The 16,813-nt window shown below is 52.8% G+C and overlaps 1 protein-coding gene across 3 annotated transcripts in view; it reads left to right on the forward strand.

Annotated features, from left to right (window-relative positions):
* Positions 1–16,813, forward strand: part of TOP1MT (DNA topoisomerase I mitochondrial) — a 70,732-nt gene that overhangs the window by 33,479 nt on the left and 20,440 nt on the right. For all 3 annotated transcript variants that reach the window (XM_074985593.1, XM_074985594.1, XM_074985595.1), the window contains 4 exons: positions 3,041–3,156; positions 4,628–4,749; positions 13,475–13,597; positions 16,457–16,644. In XM_074985593.1, coding sequence (XP_074841694.1) covers positions 3,041–3,156; positions 4,628–4,749; positions 13,475–13,597; positions 16,457–16,644 — 549 coding nt within the window. The remainder of the gene's footprint in view (positions 1–3,040; positions 3,157–4,627; positions 4,750–13,474; positions 13,598–16,456; positions 16,645–16,813) is intronic.

The raw sequence follows: 16,813 nt of genomic DNA on the forward strand, positions 1-16,813 counted from the left end.
GGGATGGGCGATTGAGACCCCTCCACGCATAGGTGACGGGAAACAGCTGGAAAGGTTGTTACTGCAGTGTTCCCTGGAAGCTGAGCACTTGGGCGGCCGCCCAGGAGAGATTCAGGTGCAGCCCAGCTGACTAGCAGAGCGCCCACAGCCAAAAGTCTGTGGGTGGTGCCCACCCGCACATGCCTTGGTGCAAGTAACAAAGTTTATTCCGCACCTGGATGGAACTAGAGGGAATACGGGTTCTTAGTATGTAGTAAATCACTGTAATAAATCCAGCTCCCTCTTCAGTCCATGGTTGTTAGTGCTGAGCACGTTTATGAACGCAAGCTCCCAGGCTCGTCTTTCAGAAGCGTTGTGTGGGTTTCCTTGGAGAGTGAGGCCTGAGAGCTCAGATATAGAACAACGGCTTGAGGGAAAATCCTCAGCCACAGGGGACAGGGATTTTTGTCTTTTATTGGTTGTCCTTGTGTGAGCGTGACAGTGGAGTCGTTGTCTGGTTACCCCCATGTGGGTTTTATCTGGGGCTGTTAGTGCCCTGACCTGGGAACACCGTGCCATGTGATAGGTGTGCATAGGACTCGTAGATCCCAAAAGGCATGTTGTAGAAGGTGGTGATCATCATAACAGCGGAGAGGTGATAAGTCTGCAGGTTTTGCATCTGTTGTTCTAGCAAAGCCTGTGCTGCTTTGAGTGGGTGCTTCCCTGGTCTGTGGGATGCTTCATTGGGGGCTGTGTTCTCTCCATTTTTAGCCATCTCTGTGCAGAATAAATTTTATTGCATGCACCATGACATGTGGATGTGCACCACCAGTACAAATACAAGCTGCTGGCGGTGGGTGTTCTGCTAATCAGCTGGGTGGCATTTGAATCGCTCCTGGGTGGCCACCCAAGCGCTCAGCTGGCAAGGGAGCATTGCCTGGAGGGTTGTGGGAATGCCAGAAGAGCGAGGGGGAGGGAGTGGTCCGGAAAGATTTTTTCAGGATGGGATCACCCTGGAGCATGCATTGTGTTCCAAAGGCACGCAAGGCTTTGGAGATACTGTAAGTATGGCTAGGGGGATCTGCGTCTTGTTTCTATCAGGTGAACTGACCTCACGGCATATTTATCAAGGGTCGGGTCAGAGAGCTGCTCGGGGCCTGTTCCTCAGCTGGTGTAACTCAGCGTTGTCCCATCATTCCTGGATTCTTTAGCCGGAATTTTTGGGGGAAAGCTCAGGTAGTTTCTCCTGCCTCCCAGCAAGGCATGGCCGTTCTCCGCAGGCTCTGGGCGCCTCCTTAGTTATTTTCCTTGTGCGGGTGTCAAGCAGGGCAAAGCCGCACGCTCTTGGGGTTCGCCAGTTTGCCTTGTATGTGGCAAGGTTTAGGATGATCTGGGAGCCCGGTGTGATCCTCAGGCCATGTCAAAGTCCAAGGACATCAAAAGCATCTATTATTTCAAGGGAGGGTGGGTGAGATACGGCCCACAGGCTAAATCCAGCCAGCCAAGCCTTCAGTCCTGCCTGTGGCCCACCCTGCCAGGAGCTGCCCCTCACTGCTTTACAAGCCTGGCTGCTCCTATGCCCTGTTGCTCCCCAGTGCCCTCACAGGGAGCCATGTGGTGGGGGCAGCAGCCAGTCATTTTGAGTGGCCTGGGGCTGTGCCTGCCTCGGGATTCTGCTGGGCTGCTGGCCAGGAGCTGCCTAGGTAGTGTCCCTCCACCGCAGTCTGCCTCTAACACCCCTACCCCTCACCTCCTCCACCTCCTTGCTCCAGCTCACCGCCCCCCCACCACCCAAACCCTCGGCCCTAGGTCACTACCTCCTCCAGTGCCCTCCCAGGCCCACCTCTTTCCTGTATCTCAGGCCACTAGCCTGAGCTCTCTTCTGCACCCAACCTCTGTCCCACCCCCACCCACAGAAAAGTGCAGCCACTTGGAATTCCCCTCCATCAGAAATTATCCCCGCCCTGATCTAAGCTATCCTCACCCCCAAACTCCCTTCAACCAACCTTTCACGGTCACAGAGCCTTGTTGGAGGATCGGCTTTTCCAAGCAAGACCCGCAGTGATTTCAGTCCCAGCTGATGGGGTTGGCTAATCATAGTATCACACAGGGAAGCCGTACAGATCAGGTGTCCTTGGCCTGCACGGAAAGCAATGTGACTCTGGCTCTTGAGTGCAGGTGTATCGTCTGTTTTAACCCCCCAAAATGAAGCTGGCTGGAGGCAGGAAGGGAGCAGAGCAGACGGTATAACTGCCGTCCCCTGACAGCCTCTGGGCCAGCCTGAGTCTAGCCCAGCGGGGATTGTCAGTCCCCTGCCCGAGTCCTTGCTTGGAGGCTGACGTGTTAGGTCAGAAATGAAGGTGAGCGGGCAGCTGTGCTGGGTCACCATGCGGGTTAGCCCATAGCACTGGGGACCTGCATATAAAAGCAGCCCGTGGTCCTGTTTGTCAGTTACGTTCAATGCAGGTGGGTAGAACTGACCACGATACAGCTGGGTTGTCTCTCACTCTGGCTTCTCCCCACTGGATCAAGTTCAAGCCCCATGCTGCCTTCCTGACCCTGCCTGTTTCCAGCACCCCCTTCACTCCACTCCCCTCCATTCGACAGCCTCTCCCACCGCCGGGCTTTCTGTCCGGGTGGTTGGGTCACTGGGGTGTCGCAGCACCTCCCTGTCACTAATGGATTTCACCCTCACCACGCCCCTGTGAGGCAGGGCAGAATTATCCCCATTGTACAGATGGGAAAACTGAGTCACATAGGGAGTTCTTGACTGAGCTGGGAGTTAGAATCCTGAGTACTGGGGTTAAACCCCCTCCACTGGAGGTAGAACATCCTCCCTAGCCTGGTACCTTACACAGCATCCCCTGCTTATGGGGCACCTTCCCTGAGCTGATCCTGAGCCTTTTGCTCCCTCCCATGATACCCATAGGAAACTCAACCCCCTGGTCCCTGCTGCCTCCTGGGCTGGTGGTCGCGCAGCTGGGGCTGTCGGGCACTGAAGATCTGTCAGCGATCGAAGTACCGAGATGCTCTCTCACTGTTCCTGATGTGTCTCCCTCAGGTGGGAAGAGGAGAAGATGGACGACGGAGTGAAGTGGAAACAGCTGGAGCACAAAGGCCCCTACTTCGCCCCGCCCTACGAGCTGCTCCCCGACGACATCAGGTTTTACTACGATGGTGCGTCCTGTCCCGTTGTCCAGGCAGCAAACGTAGCACTGGGCCTGACACGGCGCAGCGGGTGATGTAGACTGAGCGCAAAGCACAGTTTGTCGTCGTCGCTGGCTCTGAGCGGAGGTGCTCCGCTAGCCAGTCTGCTCAGCTCGGGGTGGCCTGGCGGGAGGTGAATTTTGCAGCCTACGTGCAGAATGGGGAATTAAACTGGGGCCGGGAGGTGGACCTCCAGTCCATGGGACGGATGTAGCCCCCTGCTTAATTCACTCCGGCTTGTGCCAAGGCTCCGTGCCCGCATGAGGGGCTGGAATGCGAGCACCAGTGCCAGAAGCCCCTTCCCGCTACAGGCAGGGCCAGATTAATGCAGGCGTGGTGGGGGCTGCAGCCCAAGCTTCAGGCTGAGGGTGGCCCGGCAAAAAGATCTCCTTATTGCCGAACATACTCATCACTCTGCAAGACTCCAGGGCCCGGAAGGGCAGTCCCTGAAGTCCCTGCGCATTACCCAGCCCTGCAGGGCGTGGGCGGGGGGAGGCTGTGTGTTCTGCTCTCCCCATCACACCCCCTCACTGGGGGAAGCTTGGTCCCCATGCTGCCCTCCCCAGCAAGCTCCACCCCCACAGATCCCGTCGGCCAAGAATCCTGGCCAATGGGAGCTGTGGGGAGCAGGGACCCCCATGCCTGCAGGTGAGGACAGGCAGTGTGGTTTGCTCTGAACCCCCTGCTTCCCCTGCCATCACCAAAAGGGGAGCTGCCCCAGGTCAGCACCCCGCACCTCAACCTGGAGCACCAGCCCTGAGTCCCTCCAGCACCATACCTCCTGCCTGGATTTTCTATCCTGACCCACCCCCTACCCTGCTTCCAAACCCCTTGCAGCCCCCTCCTGCATCCCAAACACCTCATTTGCAGGCCAACCCTCCTGCTGCACCCAGCCTTCTACTTCATCCCCCAGCCCTCTCCCGCTCTCTGAACCCTTCATTTTTGGGCCCACCCTGGAGCCTAGGGGGTTGCACAAAATCTAATAGCCCCAGAGCCCCTGAAGAGTTAATCCAGCCCTGCCTACAGGTGAGTCGAGTAAGCTGCTTTTGTGCTTGGGTGCAGGTGAGTGGGTTGGTTTTTTCCATGGCTTCTGAATGGCCCTCAACTGGTTTCTGGTTTTGCAGTGGCTCGGTGGCCCCCTGATGGGAGGTAGGTTCCTCACCCCGAGTTAAACATGGGCTGATTTTTAAAAGCCAAATGCATGTGGCATTACGCCCAGGTGTTCCGAAATCCTGAGATTCGCTCCGGCCACACAAACCATCAGCTGGGCTTAAAACTCGGGAGATGAAAGGAAAATAAGAAAGGTTGGGATGGGAGAATTGCCGCCCAGTATGTGAGCCTTGAGGATTGATTTGCTTCATGTTTCTCTGCAGCCGGCTTGGCTGGAGAGGGATTCGGTCAGGGAGTGACCAATGATGTATTGCCCTGTGTTCCTTTACAGGCAAACCCATGAAGCTGAGTGTGGCCGCGGAGGAAATTGCCACCTTCTATGCAAAAATGCTTGATCATGAATATACCACCAAGGAGGTTTTCCAGAACAACTTCTTCCACGACTGGAGAAAGGTACGTGCTTGGTGCACGCTTCGTCCCTGCTCCTTGCCCAGGGAAGGCTGTGCCTCCAGGGGACAGAGTTGAGCTCATAGTGCATGGTCTTTGGTATCCAGCAGAGGTGGGAATGGGAAGGGGATGTTTGTGGGTGAGGCGGTAGAGGAGATGTACAGGTTGACTCTCTCTGATCCGGCGTCCTCGGGACCTGACCGGTGCTGGGCAAGAGAATTTCCCAGGAGAAGGGAGGTCAATATTTTCTAGCAAGTTACCAACACTTGCCCTGCTCACTGGGCTCTTAGAAGACATCTAGGGGTAATTTAGCACTAAATAACAGCACAGAACAGTGAGAGCCAGGCCTGGTGGCTGGACACAAACTTTATGGGACCACAGGAAATTTTGCCACACCCATAAGGGCTTGTCTGGCGAACTAAAATCATGCGGGATTACGCATGTTGCTGAACAAGAGTTCCCGATTAGCGAGGTTCAGCCTGTCCTTCGAAGTGGCTCAACTTGTGTGGGTTTGAATCAGGAGGTGCTGGTAGCATCCTGGCTTGGGCTACTTCACCTTAGTGTTGGGCTATTAATTCCCTAACTAATGTTGTTTGATAGTTGCATAGGAGACGGTGGCAGATGAGCTGGGGGAGGGCAGACGTGTGTGTTTGTGAGCACATGCCGTGGTGGGGTTAAATCTTATTCTGGGCTGAATTAAACCTCATTGAAGCTAGCGTAGGGGTGTTCTCTCCTCTGAGAAGATAGCTAAGGAGTGCTGCCTTGGCTCAACAGTCAGCTCAGAAGCTAGCACCGTGTGGGCAGAGGGTGCCCCCAGGTGGTGGTCTGTGCAGTGGCACATGTCTGTGAGTGCGGGACGATGTCTGGCTGAGGGGCAGACAAGGACCAGAGGGAAGATGGCAGAAAAAGATGGCCAAAGCACAGTGTGACCCTGGGAGAAATCTAGAGAGAGAGGGGGCTGGGCTCTGGTGCTGGCTGACAGGGTTGAGGGCAGCAAGCAGAGAAGCTAGCCCCTGGCTTTGGTTCTCTGGCATGCTTCAGCACTCCTGGTCAATCAGCTGGATTACAGCATCCTAACTGGACCATCGACAGGCCCTGCACTTTAACAAGCTGCGCAGGGGCAAAAATAATACAGCGTTCGGCAGCTACGCGTGGGCGCTTTTCTGTTGCGGGAGAAAATCTCCCAGAACGGTGACTCCTTGCCAAACAAGTGTTGTTTATTGGCTATAAAGCTTCCATGCCCAGCAACCGCCTGGAGCAGGGGAGGCTAACCTGAGCATGAGAGGGAGCCAGAGTTTACCAGTGTACGCTGCCAAAGAGCCATAGTACGAAGTCAGCAGGCCCCATGAGCTCCCACCTCCTGCTGGTCAGTGTTTCTCTCTCCCTCCCTGTGCCTTCTCCCCACTGTGATTAGTTGTTTGCAGGAGGTTCTGGAGACGAAGGGAGGAGAGAAGAGGTCGTAGGCTCAGAGGTGGCATCAGGAAGGGGTGGGACTTGAGGATTTATAGAATCATAGAACTGGAAGGAGCTTGGAGATGTCATCAAATCCAGTCCCCTGCACTCATGACAAGACCAAGCACCACCTAGACCTAAGGTGTCCAATTAGTTCTTAAGCAGTGCCTGCTGTAGTGGCTGCTACTATAGAGAACTAGCCACATTATTCTGAGTATATTTATTGTTCAGGCCAACTGGCCCAACGGCCACATGTGGCTAGTGGTTATTGTGTTGAGCTTAGACCATAAGGGGTGGAGTGGGTGCAGAGCTGGGGGTTGAACAGCAAGCGCACCTAACACATTGGAAAGGTGACACCTGTAGCTTCAGCCCCAGAGTTGGCACCTGTGCAAGGAGACAAAAAACAGGCCCTATAGATCAGGCTTGTATGTGTGCGTGGCTTAGAATTTCTTTCCTGTTTGCTCTGGGCTTTGGTTTAGTGTTGGTGGACACTGTTCCACCCCGGAGGTAGTTGCGTGGCTCAGGTGGACATTGTTCCACCCCAGAGGTGGCTGCGTTGCTGAGCTGCTTGGAATAAATCCCATTCACAGACTCGGAAGTATAAAATTTTTATCGGTAAATGTCAGTTCTTCTTCGAGTGGTCCCTGTGGGTGCTCCACAGTAGGTGTCAGGCTCGCCCGGCGCCGCAGATCGGAATTCTTCTAGCAGTTTCCACTGGATCACGCATGCGCCGATGCGCACCGCTCCCTTGCGCGCCCTCGGTCATGTGCGCGATCCGGTTCCCACCAGTTCCTTCTCAACCGCCAACGGCTGCAGACGGAATCCGCTCCGGCTCTATAGCCTGAGCCAGATAAGATAGCTGTTTTCCTTGTTAGCTCGGTGGTTTTTTTTCCTATTATAAAAAAAAAATAAGGAAAAAAAGTTTAAAAAAAAAAAAAAAAGCATACAAAATAGTAGAGAGAAGAGGAATGGAGGGAAGAGGAGCAGACGAAGGCTGTTTTAAGCTGTCCGCTACCTTGAGGGCTGTGAATGTTATTTGGGTTGTAGAACGCACTGATTAGCGGCTAAGTACCCAATTAACAGTAAAGACTCACCGCGATGGCTTCCTCAGGGTTTAAGAAGTGTGAGTCATGCCGCGAGGCTATGCCGGCCTCTGATGGGCATAGCGAGTGCATTCGTTGCCTGGGGGAGTCCCATGTTACCCAGAAGTGTTCGCACTGTGCTAAGCTTACAGCCAGGGCCAGGAAGGACAGGGAAATGAGGCTCAAAATGATCTTGTTTGATAAGGCCCTCCAGCCTGAGCCGCCAGAGAAGCCTCACACAGAAGGGCCCTCTGGGTCACATAAAAGGAAGGTGGCGTCTTTGACCCCCTCTGTGCAAAAGAAGAAGAAACTCTCCCTGGCTCGATCCTTGCCGGTGGTCCCCTCGAGCAGGACGAGCGGAACGCAGAGCCCCCAGCCGCAGGCTGATGAAAGCGGCAGCGCAGTCGCGCATGTGGCCGGGGCCAGGCCTCCGACTATGCGGCAGTCGGCACAGAGGGCGCCAGCGCGGCAAGCGCCATAATCAGCGGCGCCACCGCACGCGGCACCGGCTATCGCAGCACCGACAGCGCAGGGGCACCCAGCACGGGGCCCACTGGCGCCGGAGGAAGCCACCCGCGCAGCACCGCTGATGACGGTACCGAGCACGGCGCCGAGATCCCCGGCACGGGAGGGGGCGGCGCCCACCCTGCAGGGGCGGGGGAAGGCTAGAGCCAAAACCCGGCACCTCAGTCCATCTCCAGACAGGGCTGCAATGCCCTTATCACCCAGCCCGCACCCCCCTGCCCCCGAGATACACACACCGGATTGCCAGGCGGCAACTCCACCGGCTTATTTCGGACCTCCCTCTCCATTCCTCCAACCACCTTCGCCGTGGCTCAGGCCACCTTCACCCTTTTTGGGCATGGATCCCTATGAGTACTATCACAAACCAGCTTCACCATTCTCAATGTCGTCACGGAGATCCCGCTGTCCCAGACATCATGGGTACACTCTCCGATCGTGGTCCAGGTCTCCATCACCGGGCCCTTGTCCATGTTGTTATGGCCATCGTCATCATACTGAACACTGACATCAGAGGTCTAGATCCAGGGGCAGATCCCCTCCCATTCCTCGCCAATATTCCCGTGTACACTCTCGCTCTGGGAGAGGAACGCAGCTGTCCCAGGGGGAATTAGATCCAGAGTCCCGAGACTTTCCTTCACAGCCCACGAAGGAGCAAACATACCACTGAACTCGGGAGCCAGAGGACTTGGGGGAGGTTTATCCCAGCGGTTCCTCCTCATCCTCCCCAGATGAGGCAATTGTCCCCGGGGACGTCTCCCCTCCAGATGACCTTAAACAATTCCAAGAGCTGTTCAAAAGAGTAGCATACACGCAGGACATTCAAATAGCAGAGGTGCAGGAGAAGCATCATAAACTCCTGAAAAATATGAGACCCCCGGCTTCATCTAAAATTGCTATCCCACTGGACGAAGCCATTATGGAGTCAGCCACTAACATATGGCAGACTCTGGCCTCTATTCCGCCTACGAACAAAAGGGCAGATAAGAAATACTTCGTCCCAGCCCAGGGCATGGAGTTCCTGTTTAGCCACCCACAACCCAATTCTTTGGTGATTGAATCATCCCAGCAGAGGTCGAAAATGTCTCAGTACAAATCAGGGGGGTCGGATAAAGATGCTAAGAAATTAGAGCTGTTCAGCAGGAAGGTCTACTCCTCTACCCTATTATTGAGAATGGCAAACTATGCGGCACATTTATCAAACCATAACTTTGACAATTACTCTAGACTTACCTCTCTCATGGATTCCCTTCCGGAGGACAAGAAGCCACTGTTAAAGGCGATTGTCCAGGAGGGCTACGCGGCCTCGCGAACGGGAGTTCAGATTGCCCTGGACGTGGCGGACACAGCGGCACGTTCAACAGCCTCAGCAGTGGTAATGCGTAGGGAATCCTGGCTCCAGACTTCTGGTATCCCCAGAGATCTACAGGCAAGGATCGTGGATCTTCCCTTTGACAAGCAAAAGCTGTTTGCAGAATCAACTGACTCGGTCCTCCACTCTAGCAAAGATTTGAAGGCCACACTTAAGACCTTGGGTATCTACACTCCTCCATACAAGAAAAAGAAATTCTATCCTCAGCAAAGGCGCTACGCTTACCAACCACAGCGCGCACAATATCAGCGAGGCTATGACCAAGGGCGCCATCAACAACAGCAGCAGTACAGGGCCCCTAGGCGACATTCTCAACAAAGTCGTACAACCTCGGGGCAAGCCCAGAGGCGGCAAGTTTGACGGGTATGTCGAGGACTGCACAATCAATACCATCGCTCAATGCCACTCTCACCTCATGTTCCATCATCGCCTCAAACCGTTCCATTCCCAATGGCAAAAGATCACAAGAGACAAATGGGTGCTGGAAATTATAGCCACAGGTTACACGATCCCCTTCCAGTCACTTCCACCGACGAAACCTCCCACCCAGCCTCCTCTCAGGGACCCTTCTCACGAGGCGAGGCTGAAACAGGAGGTAGATCACCTCAAGTTCATAGGGGCAGTGGAAAGAGTGCCGGAACAATTCCAAGGGAAAGGTTTTTACTCACGCTACTTCCTAACAGAGAAGAAAACAGGAGGCTGGAGGCCGATTTTGGACCTACGGGGCCTCAACTGATACTTGCACAAGCAGCGCTTCTGGATGATTACAGTTGCCTCCATACTTATGGCACTGGATGATGGAGACTGGTTTTCAGCCCTCGACTTACAAGACGCTTACTTTCATATAACAATCCACCCGGCACACAGACGCTTCCTCCATTTCACGGTTGGCGGGGAACATTTCCAGTACAGGGTTCTTCCGTTCGGCCTATCCTCGGCACCCAGAGTCTTTACCAAAACTCTGGCAGTGGTATCAGCTTACCTGCACAGGCAGGGTGTGTTTATCTTTCCGTATCTGGACGACTGCCTACTGAAAGGGGCCTCAAAGGCAGAGGTCCTACGCATGATACGCATCACCGCGAACACGTTTACTTCGCTGAGCCTAGTTATCAACCTTGCAAAGTCAAAGACCGAACCCACACAAGATATAGAGTTCATAGGGGCGCGCATAAACTATCGCATCAAGAGTATACCTGCCCGACGCCCGCTTCCGCACCATCAAATCCTTGGTGCAAGTCATGATATACAGCCCCGCAGTGCTGGTCCTAACGTGCCTGCAACTGTTGGAGCACATGGCAGCCGCCACGTTTGTGGTACAGAATGCCAGGTTACACATGCGAAGCCTGCAGCATTGGCTGGCGAGTGTTTACAAACTGGCATCCCATACCGTTCACAGGGTAGTATCGCCCACGACGGAAGTCGCTAGCGTGGGGGGCAGATCCCAAGAACCTGCTAGTGGGAATGCCCTTCCACCAACCACAAATTTCCATTTTTGCTTACAACCGACGCCTCCCACATAGGATGGGGAGCGCACATTGGCAACAAGGTGACGCGAGGGCTATGGTCCCCTGCGGAACAGCCACTGCACATAAATATACTGGAGCTCAGAGCAGTGTTCAACGAGTGCAGACATTTTTGGAAATACCTGCACGGCAAAGTAGTCAGGATCAATACCGACAATACCTCCACTATGTTCTACATCAATTGACAAGGAGGGGCACGGTCCCATGCGCTATGCGCGGAAGCAGTCCAATTGTGGAATTGGTGCATTGCCAACAACATAACGTTGAAAGCCTCGTACTTGCCGGGCGCCCATAACGTGAAGGCAGATCAACTGAGCAGGCGCTTTGCACTCATGCATGAATGGCAGATCCGCTCCAACCTGCTACGACGCATATTTCACACCTGGGGGTTTCTCCAAATCGATTTGTTTGCCACCCAGTGCAACAAGAAATGCCCTCAGTACTGCTCCAGAGCAGGAATAGGGCAGGGGTCCCTGGGGGACGCCTTCATGATCTCATGAATGGGCCCTCTACTCTACACGTTTCCCCCCACAACACTTATCCACAAGGTTCTGCAGAAAGCCAGAAGGGAGAGAGCTCGCATGATACTCATAGTTCCAACTTGGGACCGACAACAATGGTTTCCCCTGCTTCTGCGCATGACGGATCGTCCACCACTCCCCCTACTGGTAGCGCCGGACTTACTCACGCAGGCTCAGGGGTCCATAGTGCACCCACACCCTCAGGGACTACGCTTACAAGCATGGTTAATCCATGGCTCAGCGCCTTAGAGAGTACGTGTACGGAGGGAGTAAGACAAGTCTTAGAGCGTAGCCGAAGGCCCTCCACCAGGAGGACTTACGAACAGAAATGGACTCGCTTTGCTGCCTGGTGCTCTGCCAAACAGTTAGCCCCTCTTGATGTTCCTATAACTGTAATTCTAGAATACCTGCTGTACCTCAAACGAGACGGGCTCTCTCTATCCTCGCTAAAGGTCCACCTCGCAGCTATATCAGCTTTTCGGCACAAAGAGGAAGGGCCCACCGTATTCACCCATCCTATCGTCACAAGGTTCTTGAAGGGGCTGGTAAACCTGTATCCTCCTCGAAAACCGCTACCGCTGTCGTGGAGTTTGGACTTGGTACTCCACACGCTATCGGGACCACCCTTCGAACCATTAGCCACGGTACCCCTCCGACTACTTACCATGAAAACGACCTTCCTTCTTGCGATTACGTCAGCCCGTAGGGTGAGTGAGCTTGCAGCAGTGATGGCAACGCCACCCTGCACAGTATTCTCAAAGGAGGCGGTGATCTTACGGTTACACCTAGCCTTCGATCTGAAAGTTTCCTCAGAGTTCCACATTAAAGAACCAATAGTATTACCCTTGTTTTACCCGAAGCCTCACAGCTCCAGCAAGGAGGCGCGCCTGCATCTCCTAGATGTGAGGAGGGCGTTGGCCTTTTACATAGACAGAACTAAGTCCTTCTGGAAAACGGACAGGCTTCTGGTGTCTCTCGCTCCCAGGTCGAAAGGGGAAGGCCTCTCTTCCCAGAGAATTTCAAAGCACATTGTGTCCTGTATAAAACTGTGCTACGAGCTTCGAAAGACCCCTTTGCTAGCCTCGCGTAGGGCTCACTCCCCTGGAGCGGTGGCGGCATCAACGGCCTTCTTCAAGGGAATCGCGTTGAAAGACATTTGTAGAGCGGCGACTTAGTCATCCTACGACACCTTCGCCAAGCATTACGCCCTGCATCGGGTGTTCGATGAGGATACCCGTCTGTCGACAGCAGTCCTCTCGGGGGCACGCTGCACATGAATCGAGTACCCACCTCCTTACTTGGGGTTACTGCTGGGTAGTCACCTACTGTGGAGCACCCATGGGGACCACTCGAAGAAGAAAGAGAAGTTACTCACTTGTAGTAACGATGGTTCTTCGAGATGTGTCCCCGTGGGTGCTACACTACCCGCCCATCCTCCCCGCTTCGGATTGCTGTCTGGTGTTTTTCAGGAGCATCTGGGGTGGTTGGTCAAGGAACTGGCAGGGACCGGATCGTTCACGTGACCGAGGGCACACGAGGGAGCGGCGCGCATCGGTGCATGCGCGATCCAGTGGAAACTGCTAGAATTCCAATCTGTGGTGCCGGGCGAGCCCGACACCTACTGTGGAGCACCCACGGGGACACATCTTGAAAAGCCAGCGTTACTACAAGTGAGTGACTTCTCTTTTCACCACGTGCAATCCAATGTAAAAATAGTCCCTTTGGTAACTGAAGTTCACAGAGGCAATGTAAGATGAAAACGGGCATGTTGAAGAAAGCAAATGCTGGTTCAGAACAGAATAGTGTTTGATGTGAGGATCTTTACTTTGTATGATTTGACATGGGATGTTGGCAGTTCGGGTTTTAACTGTGAAAAAGTTTTAATTTTGAATCTCGGCACCAGCAGTCATTAAATAATCATTGCTTATCCTCTCTCCCCGAGGAAAAAAAATGGAAAAATGATTACAAGTAAATGTGGATGTTATTCACTGAAATTGTAAACAACTAAAAAGTGAATTCCACCAGCCCTGCCTATGCAAAGGCTCAAAATTTCAAAACCAGCCACCTGTTCTGAGAAATAAGCGTTACAGATACGGCTTAACCCTGGGCTTAGTTTGCCACATGTCTAGCATACTTAAAAAGCTGTTGTTCGTCAGATTAGCCAGTATACTAGGGGTATTTTTCCACCCTTGTGTCTTATCCCCAGCTGTAAATGAGGTTTGCCTGCCTGTTTCCAAGTCTCTTCTGGCTTTTGTTCAGGAAATGACTTCGGAGGAACAGAAGAAGATAAAGCACCTAGAGAAGTGCGACTTCAAAGAGATTCACAAGTACTTTGTGGACAAGAACGAGGCCCGTAAAGCTTTGCCCAAGGAGGAGAAACAGGTTCGGATGCTAAGTATCAGAGAGGTAGCCGTGTTAGTCTGTAGCTTTGAGAACAGCAAGAAGTCTTGTGGCACCTTATAGACTAACAGATGTTTTGGAGCATAAACTTTCATGGGCAAAGACCCGCTTCGTCAGATGCATGAGTGGGGGGGTGGTTACAGAAGGGTATTTAAAGAGGGGGGTCCCAGAAAGAGGGAGGGCCAGAGCTGACAAAGTCTATTCAGCAAGGTGAAAATGGCCCAGTATCAACAGCACTTATCAAAAGAGGAAAAAAACAAGTCAGATCAGACAGTGGGATGTGAACCATTATCAGAGTCTAATGGGGAGATATTAGTACCCAGAGCGCAGAAACTGCCCCTGTAAGCTGCGAGCCACTCCCAGTCTGTTTAATCCTTGTTTAATGGAGTCAAATTTGCAAATAAATTGCGGCTCAGAGATTTCGCTCTCCGTTTGATTTTTGAGATTTTTGTGTTTCAGAACTGCCACCCTTAAATCTGTCACTGAGTGTCCAGGGAGATTGAAGTGTTCCCCCACAGGCTTCTGTACATTACCGTTCCTGAAAATGTCTGATTTGTGTCCATTTATTCTTTTACGGCGAGACTGTCCAGTCTGGCCAATGTAAATTGCAGTGGGGAATTGCTGGCACATGATGGCACATATTATCTTAGCAGTTGTGCAGGTAAAGGAGCCCCTGATGGCATAGTTGGTGTTAGGTCCTATGATTATGTCACTGGTGTAGATATGTGAGCAGAGGTGGCAGTGAGGACTGTTGCAGGGGCTGGTTCCAGGCCTAGAGTCACTGGTTTGTGATTTGCAGTGGCTGGTGAGGATTTGTTTAAGGTTGGCCGGCTGTCTGCAGGCGAGGACAGGCCTGTCTCCCAAGGTCTGTGAGAGTGGAAGATCGTTGTTCGGGATGGGTTGCAGATCACGGATGATGCGCTGGAGAGGCCTTAGGTGGGGGCTGTATGTGATGGTCAGTGGTGTTCTCTTGTTTTCCTTGCGAGGCCTGTCTTGCAGCAGGTGGCTTCTGAGTACCCGTCTGCTCTGTCAATCTGTTTCTTCACTTCCTTAGGTGGGTATTATAGTTTGAGGAGAGCTTGGTAAAGGTCTTACAGATGTTTGTCTGTCTGATGGATCAGAGCAAATAGTCGTACCTTAGTGCCTGGCTGTAAACAATGGATTGTGTCGTGTGCCCTGGATGGATGCTGGAGGCGTGTAGATGAGCATAGCGGTCCGTGGGTTTTCGGTATAGGGTGGTATTTATGTGACCATCACTTATCTGCACAGTAGTGTCCAGGAAGTGAATTTCTTGTGTGGACTGGTCCAGCCTAACGTTGATGGTGGGGTGGAAACTGCTGAAATCACGGTGGAACTCTTCAAGAGCCTCCTTCTGGCTGCTGTTTCTGATGATTCCTGTGGATGGTTGGTAGATATTTAGTGTCAGTGTCAAGTGGCTTAATTTCCCTTTGATTGCAGTTGTTTCACTCGGTGATTGTAAATTAATACAGGTCAAACCTCTCTAACCTGGCACCCCTGGGACCTGACTGGTGCTGGACAAGAGAATTTGCCGGCCGACAGCAGGTCACTATAGTCTAGCACATCACCAACATTGCACTGCTTACTGGGCTCTTAGAAGACATTTGGGGGCAAATTGCCTCTAAATAACAGCACAGAACACTGAGAGCCAGGACTGGCAGCTGGAAACAAACTTTATGGGACCATGGGAAACGTGGCCACACCCATGATAAGTGGTTGTCTGGCTAACTAAAATCACGCTGGATTACGGATGTTGCCGGACCAGAGCTTCCAGATTAGAGAAGTTCAACCTGTACTTTTGATTCAAAACCAAGAATCTACATGATTACTAGTCTGTAACCTCGTAGCACTGTTGCTGGTACCCTCCTTCATCTCCTCCCATTCGGCACACCCATTTGCTGCACCTTGCCTTGAAATAGGGCAGGGAAAACTTATTTTTCCACACCTTTTAGGGAGACAGGGAAGCAAAGTCAGATGCCAGAAGGGTTTACAATACTATCCATCAAACGCACATTAAACTTGCCTGTTTGGATTTGTGTTGCTGGAATTTCTGGCCAGTTCTCCAAGGGAACAAGTTTCTTTCTGATGCAGCTGTTCAGATTTCAGCTCCGATCCTGTAAGCGGATCCCTGTCCTGTTGCTTGTGACTACATGGAAACATCATGTTCGTGTACGTGTGTGTGTGTTGAAATTCTGCAAGGAAGCATTAAGCCATTAGTTGCTTCCTTGTTACAGTGCCCACCTTGGGCAACGTGTGTGTGTGTGTGTGTGTGTGTGTGTGTGTAAAAACTACTGTGGCGTTAGAGGGTTGTAATCATGTCTCTCTCCTAACGGCCCAGCCCAGCAATAACAAAATCCCTGATCACTGCAAGCAAGCAGAAAAATTGCTCCTTTAGTTCCAGTGGGCCGGGGCTTATGCTTTTCCTGTCCAGGCTTGATCTGCAGAGTAGCTGATCAGAATTCAGCTGAACAGTTGTGGCTGCTGCATGCTGAGTGTCCTCTTCCCCCAGCCTTCACGCCTACATCCTGCATGTATACAGCCATGGATCATTGACGCATATACTAATTAATGCTGGTTCTGCCTCTTTCAGACCCCCTGCTTCCATACAGCAAGGTTGGACTCTCGCCTGGCTCTCCATGCCATTGATATTTGGCAGCCCCTTTGACACTCCCTGACACCAGGCTGAGCTTCTGATTCACAAATCTCTTGAATTTGTGACCCAACTTGCTTCTGGAAGGTGGGGGGCGGGGGGGTTACAGGAGGTGCAGCACCCGGGCTGTCTCCAGGGACTGTTGTTTTCTCCGGGGTTTGTTTTTAACTCAGAAACTGAAGGAGGAGGCTGATAAGATCCAGGAAGAATATGGCTACTGCATCCTCGACGGGCATCGGGAGAAAATCGGCAACTTCAAGACTGAGCCCCCGGGGCTGTTCCGGGGGCGTGGGGACCACCCGAAAATGGGCATGCTGAAGAAGAGGATCATGCCAGAGGATGTCATCATCAACTGCAGCAAGTGAGTCCCCATTAGCTAGCACTTCTCGCTGCAGGCCAGGGGTGTGGACGGAGCCAGTGGCCTTGGCTCCACTGAAAAAGCCAATATTTTCTCTCTTGGCTTCCGGCAAGGCGCTTGCCACCTGCCTCCTTCTCGCAGGGCAAAGTCTTGGGTCTCCTCTGCTGTTACT

Source organism: Carettochelys insculpta, chromosome 2, assembly GCF_033958435.1.
Source record: "Carettochelys insculpta isolate YL-2023 chromosome 2, ASM3395843v1, whole genome shotgun sequence".
Classification (NCBI taxonomy): Eukaryota; Metazoa; Chordata; order Testudines; family Carettochelyidae; genus Carettochelys; species Carettochelys insculpta.